Source organism: Alosa sapidissima, chromosome 4, assembly GCF_018492685.1.
Source record: "Alosa sapidissima isolate fAloSap1 chromosome 4, fAloSap1.pri, whole genome shotgun sequence".
Lineage (NCBI taxonomy): Eukaryota > Metazoa > Chordata > Actinopteri > Clupeiformes > Clupeidae > Alosa > Alosa sapidissima.
The window spans coordinates 38,917,432-38,934,102 of NC_055960.1; the positions used below are offsets into that span (position 1 = coordinate 38,917,432).

The 16,671-nt window shown below is 47.2% G+C and overlaps 1 protein-coding gene across 1 annotated transcript in view; it reads left to right on the plus strand.

The window, feature by feature from the left end:
* Nucleotides 1-675: 675 nt before the first annotated feature.
* Nucleotides 676-16,671, plus strand: part of syt6b (synaptotagmin VIb) — an 81,816-nt gene continuing 65,820 nt past the window's right edge. The window contains 1 exon segment of the mRNA XM_042088583.1: nucleotides 676-1,070. Within this exon segment, the coding sequence (XP_041944517.1) occupies nucleotides 881-1,070 (190 nt within the window). The 5' untranslated portion in view covers nucleotides 676-880.

Genomic DNA, 16,671 nt, shown 5'->3' on the forward strand with positions numbered 1-16,671 from the left:
TGTGTGTGTGTGTGCAGGAGCTGTAGATGTGTGTGTGTGCAGGAGCTGTAGATGAGTGTGTGTGTGCAGGAGCTGTAGATGAGTGTGTGTGTGTGCAGGAGCTGTAGATGTGTGTGTGTGTGTGCAGGAGCTGTAGATGAGTGTGTGTGTGTAGGAGCTGTAGATGTGTGTGTGTGTGCAGGAGCTGTAGATGAGTGTATGTGTGTGTGCAGGAGCTGTAGATGAGTGTGTGTGTGCGCAGGAGCTGTAGATGAGTGTGTGTGTGCAGGAGCTGTAGATGAGTGTGTGTGTGTGTGTGTGCAGGAGCTGTAGATGTGTGTGTGTGCAGGAGCTGTAGATGAGTGTGTGTGTGCAGGAGCTGTAGATGAGTGTGTGTGCAGGAGCTGTAGATGAGTGTGTGTGTGTGCAGGAGCTGTAGATGTGTGTGTGTGTCTGTGCAGCTCAGGAGTAGAGTGCAACCAGTGTCTGTCGCTTCACGCTGCGCATGCCACTTCTGCCTCCACAACACCTTAGGGGTCCCACTGCTTCATTAAGCCTCCTCCCACGCACACACACACTCACTCACACACACACTCTCACACACACAGACACACACACACTCTCTCTCTCACACACAGACACACACACTCTCTCTCTCACACACACAGACACAGACACACACACTCACTCTCACTCTCTCTCACACACACACACACTCACTCTCACATGAAAGAGCAGTGAGAGAGAGACAAAACTAGGAGGAGGGGCAGACTAGTTGCATGTATTTTTGATGTGCTGTGATTCTGCAGTCATAGATCTCACACACACACACACACACCCTGGTGGCTGTCCTGGATGCGGGCGAGTGTGAGGTAGCGTGGTCTTGGAGCGGAGTGGCAGGATGACGACCGCGGAGCAAGGCGAGGGTGGCACACACACACACACACGCTCGGAGCCGGACGAGTTCTGTGAGCGCGCGGTCACTCTGATCGTGGAGCTCTGCCTGGATGACAGTCCACTGCTGGACACACACACGTGCGAGGAGTTCCTACTGCTGCTCACCACACACAGGCCAACCAGCGGCCACGCAGGTAAGCACACCACCGCTGTGTGTGTGTGTGTGTGTGTGTGTGTTCCTCGGCCACGCAGGTACATGTAAGCACACGAGCGCTGGCTCTGTGTGTGTGTGTGTGTGTGTGTGGGTGTGAGAGAGAGGTACTGCCACAAGGGGTGAGTGTGTGAGAGAGAGATACAATCTAACACTGCCAGATGTGTGTGTGATGTATGTCGGCACTGCCATTGGGTGTATGTGTGTGTGTGTGAGTGAGAAATACACTCCAGGCGAATCACTGGGTGTGACGTGCCACTGGTGTGAGTCTTGAGTGTGTTACTACAACTTGAGTGTGTGTTCCTCGAGTGTGTTACTACAACTTGAGTGTGTGTTCCTGGAGTGTGTTACTACATCTTGAGTGTGTGTTCCTGGAGTGTGTTGCTTGTTGAGTGTGTGTTCCTCAACTGTGTTACTACAACTTGAGTGTGTGTTCCTCGAGTGTGTTACTACAACTTGAGTGTGTGTTCCTGGAGTGTGTTACTACAACTTGAGTGTGTGTTCCTGGAGTGTGTTGCTTGTTGAGTGTGTGTTCCTCAACTGTGTTACTACAACTTGAGTGTGTGTTCTTCGAGTGTGTGTTCCATGAGTGTGTTGCTTGTTGAGTGTGTGTTCCTCGAGTGTGTTACTTGTTGAGTGTGTGTTCCTCGAGTGTGTTACTACAACTTGTTGAGTTGTTTTTCACACACTCTGGTGTGTGTGCTGTAAGTCCAGCTGGACTGAACGGATCTCTGGTCAATTTTATTTGCAGTGCTCTGGTCAAGTTAGTTCGTAGTGCTCTGGTCAAGTGTGTTTGCAGTGATCTGGTCAAGTGTGTTTGTAGTGCTCTGGTCAAGTGTGTTTGCAGTGCTCTGGTCAAGTGTGTTGGCAGTGCTCTGGTCAAGTGTGTTTGTAGTGCTCTGGTCATCTGCATGGAAAGGAGTTCTGTATCACTCACCTGTGTGGAAGGGAGTGTCTCTCTCTTTCTCTCTCTGTCTCTCTATGTCTCTCTGTCTCTCTCTCTCTGTCTCTCTCATACCTGTGTGTGTGTCCGTGTGTTGTATTTTGTAATGGGTCTGGTCAGATTTTTCATCCAGAAACACATCTAAGCCTCTAATACACATCATTTTCTCACACTTCATTGTTTTGGTGCATATGCGAGAAAATACTACAGACCTTTCATCTCCAAGTTATGCTCATATATAGGATGAACATTTGGTGTTAAAGGGGAATGTTTCAACCTGAGCTCTATTAGGGACACAATGATGACAATATGTTCCGTTAGCTAAGCAAGGGGGCATATGGAATGCATTCAGTATAGAGTTAGTTAGCTAAGCTAGGGGGCATATGGAATGCATACAGTATAGAGTTAGCTAAGCAAGGGGGCACATGGAATGCATTCAGTATAGAGTTAGCTAAGCAAGGGGGCACATGGAATGCATTCAGTATAGAGCTAGCTAAGCAAGGAGCATATGGAATGCATTCAGTATAGAGTTAGTTAGCTAAGCTAGGGGACATATGGAATGCATTCAGTATAGAGTTAGCTAAGCAAGGGGGCATATGGAATGCATACAGTATAGAGTTAGCTAAGCAAGGGGGCATATGGAATGCATTCAGTATAGAGTTAGCTAAGCAAGGGGGCACATGGAATGCATTCAGTCTAAAGTGAGCTAAATAATAGAGTTAGCTTAGGAATTCAGTGATCTAATTAAGGGGGCGTATGGGAATAGGCTAATATCAAACACATATTTCAGTTCATCTCGATTGCACTAATGCGACTGATATCCACGACCCACTTCAACTTCTTTGCATCACTTACAAATGTCCCTTTCCCCTTGAAAGTATGAAAGTACCTAAAGACTAAAACAATACATCTTTTAAATGTTGTATTACATCATTTAAATGTTGTATTAGTATTGTATAGTGTTGAGAACATTGTTTTAGAGTTGTATTGGTGCTGAGAATGTTGTGTCAATATTATACTGGTGATTGATGTTGTGATAGTGTCATGTTAGCATTGAGGATGTTGCATTAGCGCAATGTGATGTTACACTGGTATTGAGGATGTTGTGTTGGTGTGAAGTTAGCGTTAAGGATGTTGTGTTGGTGTTGCAAAATTAGCTTTGAGGATGTTAGCGTTCATGTACCAGACTATTGTATTGCCATTGAGCATGTTGTGTTAGTGTTGCGTTTGCGTTAAGGATGTTGTGTTAGTGTTGCATTGAGGATGTTGTGTTAGTGTTGCATTTGCATTGATGATGTTGTGTTAGTGTTGCGTTTGTGTTGAGGATGTTGTGTTAGTGTTGCGTTAATGTTGAGGGTGTTAGTGTTGCGTTAGCGTTGAGCATGTTGTATTAGTGTTGCGTTAGCGTTGAGGGTGCAGATGTGCCATGCTATTGTGTTGAGGATGTTGTGTTAGTGTTGCGTTAGTGTTGGGGATGTTGTGTTAGTGTTGCGTTAGCGTTGAGGGTGCAGATGTGCCATGCTGGATCAGAGTGACGGAGAGGCGTGTGGATCTGACGGGAGTGAGTGCCGGGGAGATGGCATGGCAGTGCCAGGGTGATGCCCACGCTGCAGGTCATGTGGGCGCCTGCTGCCATGTCTAAATAGAGATGGATGCGCGCTGAGGAGGGGGTGGAGTGGCACAGAATCTAAGTGTCACTCTGCGTCTCCGTCAGCCGGGATGCCAAGCATGCGCCGGTGCCCGCGGCAACCCGCACCCAACCACAGGGTCACCAAATGCCACTGCCTGTTACCATGACATCAGAGTGAATCAGGACTGCCACAGAAAGGTTAACCCCCCTGCCAGGGGCTGTGTGTGTGTGTGTGCGGGCGCTTGTTTATATCTCTGTGTGTGTGTGTATCTATCTTGCCCATATATATATATATACCCACACACAGTCACTGTATAAAAATATAAACACAAGATGTTGAGAATATCCTGCAAGTATTCATGCTCATGAATCAGCTGATTCCATTCACACACACACACACAGTCAGCACTAATTCATATCTTATTTCAGCACATGCACTGTTACTCTGCCAAAGCTCTGAGAATATTACATTTGGCATTTGTATATCTGTTCCACATAGAGTCTCTCTGTGTGTGTGTGTGTATGTCCATTGTGAGTTGTGAGGATTCTGCAACCTGGTTAAAACCTCTCCTCCTGTGTGTGTGTGTATGTGTGTGTGTGCGATCTGGTTAAAACCTCTTCTCTGTGTGTGTGTGTGTGTGTGCGTGTATGTGTATTGTGAGTTGTGAGTACTCAGCGACCTGGTTAAAACCTCACCTCTGTGTGTGTGTGTGTGTATGTGTATTGTGAGTTGTGAGGACTCTGCGACCTGGTTAAAACCTCTCCTCTCTGTGTGTGTGCGTGTATGTGTATTGTGAGTTGTGAGGACACTGCGACCTGGTTAAAACCTCTCCTCTCTGTGTCTCTTCTAGTTTAATCATTTCTCCTGTTCTCTCTCCTTTTGCCAGTGGCCAGATGAATCAGACAAGGAAATCACACACACACACACACACAGAGGTCAGGTTGATGAGAACTGCATTACTACCCACTGCTGTGTACTCTCACATTTCACACACACACACACACACACACACACACACACACGCACACACACCCACACACACACACACACACACACACACACACACACACACACACACACACACACACATACACACACACCACACACACACACACACACACACACACACACACACACACACACACAGCACAGATCAGATTGATGAGTTCTGCATTACTATCCAGCACTGTGCACTCTCGTGTTCTCTCGTGCACTCTCGTGTTCTCTCGTGTTCTCTCGTGCACTCTCGTGTTCTCTCGTGTTCTCTTGTGTTTACACTATTGCCCTCTATGCTACATGTGATTGTGTTTACACTATTGCCCTCTATGCTACATGTGATTGTGTTTACACTATTGCCCTCTATGCTACATGTGATTGTGTTTACACAATTGCCCTCTATGCTACATGTGATTGTGTTTACACTATTGCCCTCTATGCTACATGTGATTGTGTTTACACTATTGCCCTCTATGCTACATGTGATTGTGTTTACACTATTGCCCTCTATGCTACATGTGATTGTGTTTATGTTTCATTTACATGATGCCACATTTGGGTGTTATGCATGTAATCATCTAATCAGCCTCTGTGTCTGTAGACTCCGGGATCCAGACAGGAGAGAATTTAAGGCATAAAGGGCAACAACAGACAGACTCATGAAAAGTTCACATTTCCATTAAACAGTGTGTGTGTGTGTGTGTGTGTTGTGACTCAGACACAGAAGGCAGATCACCGTCAGACATATGTGTGTGAGTGTGTGTGTGGCTCTGGTAGACACACAGGGCAGATCACCATCAGATGTGTGTGCGTGCATGCGTGCGTGTGCATGTGTGTGTGTGTGTGGGGGGGGGGGGGGGGCTCCGGTAATCACACAGGGCAGATCACCATCAGACCAGGAGTGGTGGCCAGAGGGAGGCTCACTTCCTGCTGGGACAGGAAGAGGTGTGGCTAGGGCGCCATAGGCAGTAATCCCAGATGAATGGGAGCGCACTGCCGCCCCCTGGGGTCCCTCGGCCACCTGCCCTGCCAACAGCAAAGGTCAACCAGGTGGTGCAACCTCCACTTCACACGCTGCGTCCACAAACTCACCCACAGAGCAGCAGCCTTTCAACCTCCGGCAAGCACACCAGGACCCCTAGCACACACACACATGCCATGCACACACACACAGGACCCCTAGCACACACACACATGCCATGCACACACACACAGGACCCCTAGCACACACACACATGCCATGCACACACACACAGGACCCCTAGCACACCTACCGAGCAGCACCCTTTCAACTGGGGCAGAGACGGAGGGAGAGATGGAGAGATGGACAAAAGAGGTGAAGAGGGGTGAGAGTAAGGGTGGGGGGGTGAGAAGGGCATGAGAAAACAAATGTGAAGGAAATGTGGAGAGGAAGAGAGAGAGAGAGGTACGAGAGGAAGAGAGAGAGAGAGGTACGAGAGGAAGAGATGAAGAGACAGGTACGAGAGGAAGAGATGAAGAGACAGGTACGAGAGGAAGAGAGAGAGAGAGGTACGAGAGGAAGAGATGAAGAGACAGGTACGAGAGGAAGAGAGAGAGAGAGGTACGAGAGGAAGAGATGAAGAGACAGGTACGAGAGGAAGAGATGAAGAGACAGGTACGAGAGGAAGAGAGAGAGAGAGGAAGAGAGAGAGAGAGGTACGAGAGGAAGAGATGAAGAGACAGGTACGAGAGGAAGAGATGAAGAGACAGGTACGAGAGGAAGAGAGAGAGAGAGGTACGAGAGGAAGAGATGAAGAGACAGGTACGAGAGGAAGAGATGAAGAGACAGGTACGAGAGGAAGAGATGAAGAGACAGGTACGAGAGGAAGAGAGAGAGAGAGGTACGAGAGGAAGAGATGAAGAGACAGGTACGAGAGGAAGAGGAAGAGACAGGTACGAGAGGAAGAGATGAAGAGACAGGTACGAGAGGAAGAGGAAGAGACAGGTACGAGAGGAAGAGATGAAGAGACAGGTACGAGAGGAAGATGAAGAGAGAGGTACGAGAGGAAGATGAAGAGAGAGGTACGAGAGGAAGAGGAAGAGAGAGGTACGAGAGGAAGAGAGAGGTACGAGAGGAAGAGGAAGAGAGAGGTACGAGAGGAAGAGGAAGAGAGAGGTACGAGAGGAAGAGAGAGGTACGAGAGGAAGAGAGAGGTACGAGAGGAAGAGAGGAAGAGGAAGAGAGAGGAAGAGGAAGAGAGAGGGAAGAGAGGAAGAGAGAGGTACGAGAGGAAGAGGAAGAGAGAGGGAAGAGAGGAAGAGGAAGAGAGAGGGAAGAGAGGGGGCGTTGATAGTGAAAATGTAAAGGAAGAAAGCAAAGATGCATATGGAGAGATAGAGACTAAAGTGCAGCCTGGGGGTTTATGACCACATGAGGGTATGGACCAATCAGGGCCAGCTCAACAGATGCACACATGAAGGTATGGACCAATCAGGGCCAGCTCAACAGATGCACACATGAAGGTATGGGTCAGTCAGGGCCAGCTCAACAGATGCACACATGAAGGTATGGGTCAGTCAGGGCCAGCTCAACAGATGCACACATGAAGGTATGGACCAATCAGGGCCAGCTCAACAGATGCACACATGAAGGTATGGGTCAGTCAGGGCCAGCTCAACAGATGCACACATGAAGGTATGGACCAATCAGGGCCAGCTCAACAGATGCACACATGAAGGTATGGGTCAATCAGGGCCAGCTCAACAGATGCACACATGAAGGTATGGGTCAATCAGGGCCAGCTCAACAGATGCACACATGAAGGTATGGGTCAGTCAGGGCCAGCTCCACAGATGCACAGATGAGGGTATGGACCAATCAGGGCCAGCTCAACAGATGCACAGATGAGGTTATGATTGGTTGTGGTTGAGTGTGTGTGTATGTGTGAGTGGATCTGAGTGCTCAGCTTTACACAGTGTTCTCCCTGCACTTGTGACGAAGTGATCAATGCTGACAGTAACTCTGAGGGTATCAAGGCATTCATCTCCACTTCCAACACAGCAGGAGAGAGGGAGGAGAGGGGGAGAGGAGGAGGAGGGAGAGGAGGAGAGAGAATAAAGGAGGAGGGAGAGGAGAGAGGGGGAGAGAGAGAATAGAGGAGGGAGTGCTGCTGTTTCTGCCTTAATGATTCGACAGACAATCGCGTTGCTGCTGCAATGGCTAGTCTTAACAAGCTGGGGCTATTAGGTCTGTTGCCATGGTAATCTTAGGGGTTGTTTATTAGTGTGTGTGTGTGTGTGCATGCATGGTATAGGTTGCAGATCTGACACCAGGATGAAACCAAATGAAAAACAGCAGATTGAAATAACTTGACAGAGGTCTGGAAATACACACACACATACCATGCTCACACACACACCACTCTCACACACATACACACACACATACCATGCTCACACACACACCACTCTCACACACATACACACACACACACACATACCATGCTCACACACACACACACATACCATGAACACACACATACAGTATTATGGACACACACACACACACATACCATGCTCACACACACACCACTCTCACACACATACACATTTTAATGCTTTTATTTGGACCTTAAAGCGTAACTTTCGCCAAAATGCATCCTAGGGTGTTTTTGTGAATGTACCCGAGTCAAACTTTCGTATAAAAGCATAATTACGTCCGAAGCGCCACAAGCTCGTCCTGTTGTCCACGTTGTTGTTTTCTGGTCAAATGGCCTTTTGAATGGGAATCGTAGGGGCACTATTATTTTGATACATGATCGCGTCAAAATCACTGTTTTTACACTAAGAAGGCTCGACACAACATGAAACTTTGATCGAAGGATAATCAGTGTCTCTACACATGAACTTTCTTTTTTAGTAAACTCTGTGTACACAAACAATGTTCTCAATGCTCGAGTTCATGTGTAGAGACACTGATGATACTTCGATCAAAGTTTCATGTTGTGTCGAGCCTTCTTAGTGTTTTAAAAATAAAAGCCTGGTATATTGCCATGAGAAAATGCTTACAGTGTGAGCTGTTGACAACTCAGCTATGCCTATCTTGTTCTTATTGTAAGAGCGGCACAGGAATTTCCTTTCTGATGGCACTGACATATTGATTGGCATGAATATATGCTTTTGAAACATAAGCTACGAATTTTGAGCAACTTACGTGCTTTTGCGGGTGATCTACTGCATAGTTTGCACACATTGTTCCAACACATGCACTTACTAATATTAATGATGATTCATGCACTTACTGTTGTGCAAATATTAATGATGATTAATTATAATTACTGTTGGGGAAATATTAATGATGATTCGAGAAATGCACCAAACATGCAACAGAAACACAAAAGTGTACTCTCAGCAAAATAGCAACCACTGCCAGGAAACAACAAAACGTTACATTAATTTATATAGTGCAACATGTTACATTTATAGAGTGCAATATGTTACATTTATATAGTGCAACACGTTACATTTACATAGCGCAACACTTTACATTAATTTATATAGCGCAACGCGTTACATTGATATAGTGCAACACGTTACATTCATTTATATAGCGCAGCATGTTACATTAATTTATATAGCGCAACACGTTACATTCCTTTATGTAGCGCAACACATTACGTTAATTTATATAGCGCAACGCGTTACATTCATTTATATAGCGCAACAGCGCAACACGTTACATTTATTTATATAGCGCAACAGCGCAACACGTTTACGTTACGTAAACTCCCCACAATATGACTTTAGCCTACATAGCCTAGCCTATTTGTTACCGTTCATCGTGGCATTTGCTGAGAAACAAATAGTTTGCAACAACACACGCTGAACTTGAATCAAACATTCTTTAGAACACAGCTGATCAACCGTCTGCTTTCACTTTTGAATGAAGTTCCAGTCCTTGCGTAGTGATATGAAATACCCGAATTAGAGGCACAAACTCCGATGCCATTGACAGCGGTCATTTTTTTTTCAGGTCCTTTCCTCGGAAATAATGACCGCTAGAACTTTAGGAAATCCCATTTAAGTCAATGGAGCGTTCTACTTGCCTTGTGAAGAACCGTGTAATAAATTAATTTATATAGCGCAACATGTTACATTAATTTATACAGCACTGAAACACATTACATTAATTTATATAGCACTACACGTTATGTGAATTTATACGCTTTTCTCTCAGGAAAATAGCATAGCCCCACTATGGAACACAATAAGTCCTGCCCCACTAATAGCTTGTCCTGTAAGTCCACAATAAGTCCTGCTCCATTATGGAATAGTCTTCCCCCACACATTAAGTCTGACTCCACTATTTTAAATCAGATCTCTTTTCTCTCTCTTTTAGCTCAATATACAGTAAGGCTGCCCCTAGTTGTCAAGTTCCGTTTCTATTATTTTTTAACATTAATCTTCACATTTTATTTTATTGTCATTTTAATTCATCTTTATTTATTTAATATCTGTCTTACTTCTTGTTATGCTTTTTATATATTTTCCTTTTTATCTGTATTTTAATTCCCTTTTATTTATCCATATATGTCATTTAAACACCCTTATGTGTTTATGTGTGTGCCGTGTGTAGCAGTGTGTGAAGAAGTTTGCTCAGGAGTGTGTGTGCACAAGTGTGTTTAATTCGGTCCACTGCCACGACCTCCGCCGCCTGAGCACAAACAGCCCGCGATCACAAACTCTGACTCATGGCCAGACGAGAGACACTGTGTGGAGAAGTGGGGTGTCAGGAGGCCTCTGCTCTGCTCCACTCCGCTCCTCTCAGGAGGGCTTTGCTAATGAGAGAACCCACCTCAGGCAATCCGACTGTAAACACGCGTCACGCTGCAGTCGTGGACACACTAATGATAACCTACTTTTAGCTCCTTAACTCTTCCAGAGCCTTCAAAGTCCACAAGGACAGTCTTCAGGTCACTCACAGGGTAATGAGGACACACCTCAGGACACATCATTTTACACTAATAAGGACACACCTCATTTTACACTAATAAGGACACACCTCATTTTACTCTAATAAGGACACACCTCATATTACACAAATAAGGACACACCTCATATTACACTAATAAGGACACACCTCATTTTACTCTAATAAGGACACACCTCATTTTACTCTAATAAGGACACACCTCATTTTACTCTAATAAGGACACACCTCATTTTACACTAATAAGGACACACCTCATTTTACTCTAATAAGGACACACTAATAAGGACACACCTCATTTTACTCTAATAAGGACACACCTCATTTTACACTAAATTATGTTTTCTAAACAAAGTTCGGGTGGAGCCTTCGGGATGATTGACAGCAATTAACTCACCCACTGCCGCCGCAGGGTAGGCCTATTTAAGCCGACCTCCTTTTCCATACGTCACACGCTCCGACGTTCGCGAAATCATTCAGTCTGCGTATTGTTCGCATAGACAAGACAGCTCTCATGGAACTGGAAATCCACGCCTCTTCCAGCGATCTGGAGGACAACTTCGTCCCGCCAACACCCGACACCCAGGGCCCTCCGCCGGGCGAAAATAATCTTATTCGTTCCCCTCGCCGCCAGCATAGGGAATCCAGGACACAGGGTCGCAGAAGGTGCTCCTCTCCTGCCCCCGTGCGGGGCAGCATTTCCCGTTCAGCAGCCTCAACTCGCGGCAGCACCAGGACCCAGCGCCAGCAAGGCGTTGACCCTACCCACTGGACAGTGGCTCGCATCCGCAGCACTCTCCATTCCCGCGGCATTGCGTTCCGTAGGTCGGATAGGAAGTTCCATCTCCTCCGCCTTCTAACGCAGTCGGATAGCCCGGTCTTTTCGCCCTCCCGCTCCCTCACTTTGTTTTCCTCCCCAGACCAGGAAGCAAGCTGCTCCTTCTGGCATCCCGACGCGGTTCCTTCCGCCGGCCATTCAGCCGGACGAAGCACACACCACCAGCCACCTCGCGAACCGGGCACGCCGACAGAACCTTCCGGCACCACACGCTTCAGAGCGTATCATTCCACTGCTTCAGTCACAGCCACTGCCACGTCAGCGGCTCAGGTCCATTCCCGCCGCATCTCCGCCGTATTTCCGGGTCCAACCCCACTTCTCCAGACGGCCCCGGTAGCGACAGCGTCGCTACTCCCCCCCCACCCCTTCTTTCCCTCCCCCATCCACCTCCCCTAGCCAGGACTCGGTCCAGGCCTGCCCCACCTCCAGTCGTTCCGACGACTGCTCCCTCCCTCCCCCCTCTCCCCCCTCCCCTTTCCATTCCGGGAGCCACGTCTGTTCAGCACGCCCCAACTCACGAAGCGTCAGCTCGAAGAGTCACCTCACTAGCTCCCCTTCTCTCTTATGAGTTAGCGAGTACCTGGTCTCAGCCGGCGCCGATAGCGACAGCTTCGCTACTCCCCCCTAACCCTCTCTCCTTCCCCGTCCCACTTCCCGCGACCCTGTCCCAGTTTGCTCCCCTTCCGGTCGCGTCAGCGACCGCTCCCTCCCTCCCCCCTTTTCTCCCTTCCCATCTCTTCCCCGGCTCCGCGCTAGACCAGCCCGCAGCAGCGGGTCATCATCAGCACTCAGCGAGTGCTTCGGACCACGACGTCCCGTTCCGGCAGCAAAACTATTCTTTAGCCACAGCACAGGCCCTGCCACCGCCTCCTCACGCTGCAGCATTCGAACCACCACCCGTCACAGCGTCCACCAGGAACCTCATCTTGTCAGGTGCAGACGTAGACCTTTCTACCATTCTTCCCTCCCTTCCTATTCCCTCTCATAACCGGGATCTAGTTTGCGGCGAACTGGTTTTTTCTCTAAAAAATTCCGGCCCAGCATCAAAAACCCTGTCATTTCCCGAGTTCACCGTAGCTTTTACCAACTACACGGAAGTCATCTGTTTCGCGTTCCCCAGCCGACGCAAAGAGCTGAACGACTACCTGGCCATCATCGCCGGTCTAGCCGTATCCGGGGGAGCTCATTTCTACACGTATCACCGGCTGTTTTCAGCTAAATGCGCTGCCAGAGTCGGCCTCTGGAACCAAAACCCCTACTGGGGCGCGCTCCATATGGAGCTCCATAACCGCGTTTTTCTAGGACTTAAGCCATCTTGTCCCCTCTGCAATAGCCCCAGTCACGGCGCGGCCGAGTGTCCACTAGTCAACCCCGACCATCAACTCCCCAGCTTTTCGGAGACCATCTTCCTATAAACCACCCCCTCAGCTATCTTCAGCCCATCACGGCCGACCTAGCCCTCCAAGCCCTCGCACCCAGGACCATGCAGTCCTACTGGTTGTGCTTCAAACAGTTCCATGCAAAGCACTCACTACCCAGTTTCGATGCAGTCACCATATCATCATTTATCACCTACGCCCACACTTCACTCGGGATCAAAGTCTCTTCCATTAGAGTCTACCTAGCTGGCATTCATTTCGTCTACAAACTCCTCCACGGCTCCGAATGCCCTTCCTTCTCTGACACCAGGATAGGCTTGTTAATCAAAGGTATCCGTAGGCAACAGCCAGTCCCCCAAGACTCCCGCCTTCCCATTACCTCAAGCATTCTCGCCACCTGCCTCGCTACCCTTCGCAAAGGGTTCATTTCACCATCTCCGTTATGTTTCTACTGGCCTTTTTGGGCTGCTGAGATGTAGCGAGTTTACATGCCCTTCGTCTCTCTTCATTCCCGATGTCCACCCGTGCATCGCAGATCTAGAGCAGATAGACCAAGACACCATTCGATTTACCATCAAACAGAGTAAAACCGATCAGTCCCGAAAAGGACACTCCATATCCATTTAACTCTGCCTCAGATCTTCAGCCTTCCAATACCTATCTCACTACATCTCATATCGGTCAGCTCAAGCTTCGTCTACTAGCCCGCTCTTCGTGTCAGACGAAGGGCTACCCATCACTCGCCACAGATTCCAGACACTCTTAAAAAAAAAAAACATTCTAGTCAAATCTGGTTTTCCCGCGGATCGCTACTCCGCACACTCCTTCAGGATAGGAGCTGCCACAACAGCTGCGCTCAACGGCTTATCGGAGCAACAAATTTAAATACTGGGCCGTTGGTCCTCGGATGCCTACCAGTCTTACATCCGCTCCAATCTAGCGGATTTACGACTCGCTCAGCAAGCACTTATGTAGTTGGTAGCGGCCTTTCTCTGTGATCTTTTGGGGTGCAAGCGGTCATCGCTCTATCGCGATGTCCGCTCCAGGCACTCCAGGACCACGGACAGCTACCTTGCCAAACACACAATTCTCTCCCATACATTCTAGTCTAGCTGAAGCCATCATATAGAAGGGCGAACTAGTGAAATGATGTTTTCTAAACAAAGTTCGGGTGGAGCCTTCGGGATGATTGACAGCAATTAACTCACCCACTGCCGCCGCAGGGTAGGCCTATTTAAGCCGACCTCCTTTTCCATACGTCACACGCTCCGACGTTCGCGAAATCATCCCCCCTCCTTCCCCTACTCCTCCATTTCACCAATTGCCCTGTTACTCCTTACTCCTCCTTACACAGGGGGGTGCAAGCGGTCATCGCTCTATCGCGATGTCCGCTCCAGGCACTCCAGGACCACGGACAGCTACCTTGCCAAACACACACTTCTCCCATACATTCTAGTCTAGCTGAAGCAATCATATAGAAGGGCGAACTAGTGAATAAGGACACACCTCATTTTACTCTAATAAGGACACACCTCATTTTACTCTAATAAGGACACACCTCATTTTACACTAATAAGGACACACTAATAAGGACACACCTCATGTACTCTAATAAGGACACACTAATGAGGACACACCTCATGTACTCTAATAAGGACACACTAATGAGGACACACCTCATGTACTCTAATAAGGACACACTAATGAGGACACACCTCATGTACTCTAATAAGGACACACTAATAAGGACACACCTCATATTACTCTAATAAGGACACACCTCATATACTCTAATAAGGACACACCTCATTTTACTCTAATAAGGACACACCTCATATTACACAAATAAGGACACACCTCATTTTACACTAATAAGGACACACCTCATTTTACTCTAATAACTACACACCTCATGTACTCTAATAAGGACACACTAATGAGGACACACCTCATGTACTCTAATAAGGACACACCTCATTTTACTCTAATAAGGACACACCTCATTTTACACTAATAAGTACACACCTCATTTTACTCTAATAACTACACACCTCATGTACTCTAATAAGGACACACTAATGAGGACACACCTCATGTACTCTAATGAGGACACACTAATGAGGACACACCTCATGTACTCTAATGAGGACACACTAATGAGGACACACCTCATGTACTCTAATGAGGACACACTAATGAGAACACACCTCATGTACTCTAATAAGGACACACTAATGAGGACACACTAATGAGGACACACTAATGAGGACACACCTCATGTACTCTAATGAGGACACACTAATGAGGACACACCTCATGTACTCTAATAAGGACACACTAATAAGGACACACTAATAAGGACACACTAATGAGGACACACCTCATGTACTCTAATAAGGACACACTAATGAGGACACACCTCATGTACTCTAATAAGGACACACTAATAAGGACACACTAATGAGGACACACTAATGAGGACACACCTCATGTACTCTAATAAGGACACACTAATGAGGACACACCTCATGTACTCTAATAAGGACACACTAATGAGGACACACCTCATGTACTCTAATGAGGACACACTAATGAGGACACACTAATGAGGACAGGGGCGGTTTATATGGGCAGTATCTTGCCGAGTGTGGCATGATTGCTCGTAAACAGAAGAAAATAAACAGAGGACTTTTAACCTTTTGTTTGCACTAATCAGTTTTCTAACGTTGGCTTGCACGTCAATCATGTGTCACCAGTGTGAGGAGTGGGCACCAGTGGGCACTGTGTGTGGAGTGGGCACCAGTGGGCACCGTGTGAGGAGTGGGCACCAGTGCTCAAAGTAGCCGGTTCTCACCGCTACGCAGCACCGGCGCGTCCACATGTGACTCTTAAGCGCACCTGCACTTTTCCTCCCGTACTGGCCGTGTGTGGAACTACGTGACGCTCACCTGGTCCCCCAAACTGTAGCCTCTACTACTTACTGAGCATTTGGAAACACACTGGATGAACTTGAAAGCAGAGGGCCGTTCGATTAGGCTAGATAGATAGATAGATAGATAGATAGATAGATAGATAGATACTTTATTGATCCCCAATCGATAGATACTTTATTGATCCCCAATCGATTAGGCTACTTGCTGTTGCTCCATGACCTGGCAGAGTAGAGTGTGTGCATCCATGGCAAGCCGTTTTAACCTTTAATGGCTATATAAAGTTACTTGACTTAAACATCAGATATGGCAAGAAATCTGATGAAATTAGTTACATTTCATGTACAAAACTCTCTTGTAAAAAGCTCAATTGAAAAAAGCATTTTAACGTTTTCATTGGGTTCCCCTTGATGTTCTTCTCAGAGCTCTCACCAAAACGCTTTATTCACGTCAAAACCCCAAAATGTTCTTTTGGGGGTGATGCCCCCAGACTCCCCGACAGGTGTTTACTTTGCAAATGTGTCACCTTTTTCAGCCAATAGTCATCACCAATATATCTTAGTATCTTTTATTCACTGTAGGAATTAAGAATATAAATTAGCCTATTTGATGTCTCAATACCAGCTGATACATTCGCTGATATCGATACACCGTATGAAACATGTGAATGATGAGTACGCTGAGCTCAGTTCTGATTGGTTGCAGATCACATCTGTCTCTGCTGAGCTCAGTCGTGATTGGTTGGAGATCACATCTGTCTCTGCTCAGCTCAGTCGTGATTGGTTGCAGATCACATCTGTCTCTGCTGAGCTTAGTCCTGATTGGTTGCAGATCACATCTTTCTTCTTGCCCGTGTGTGAGCTGTGAAATCAAGCAATCAATCACCCTGTAGTCAAGGGAACTGTGCAGCCGTGAGC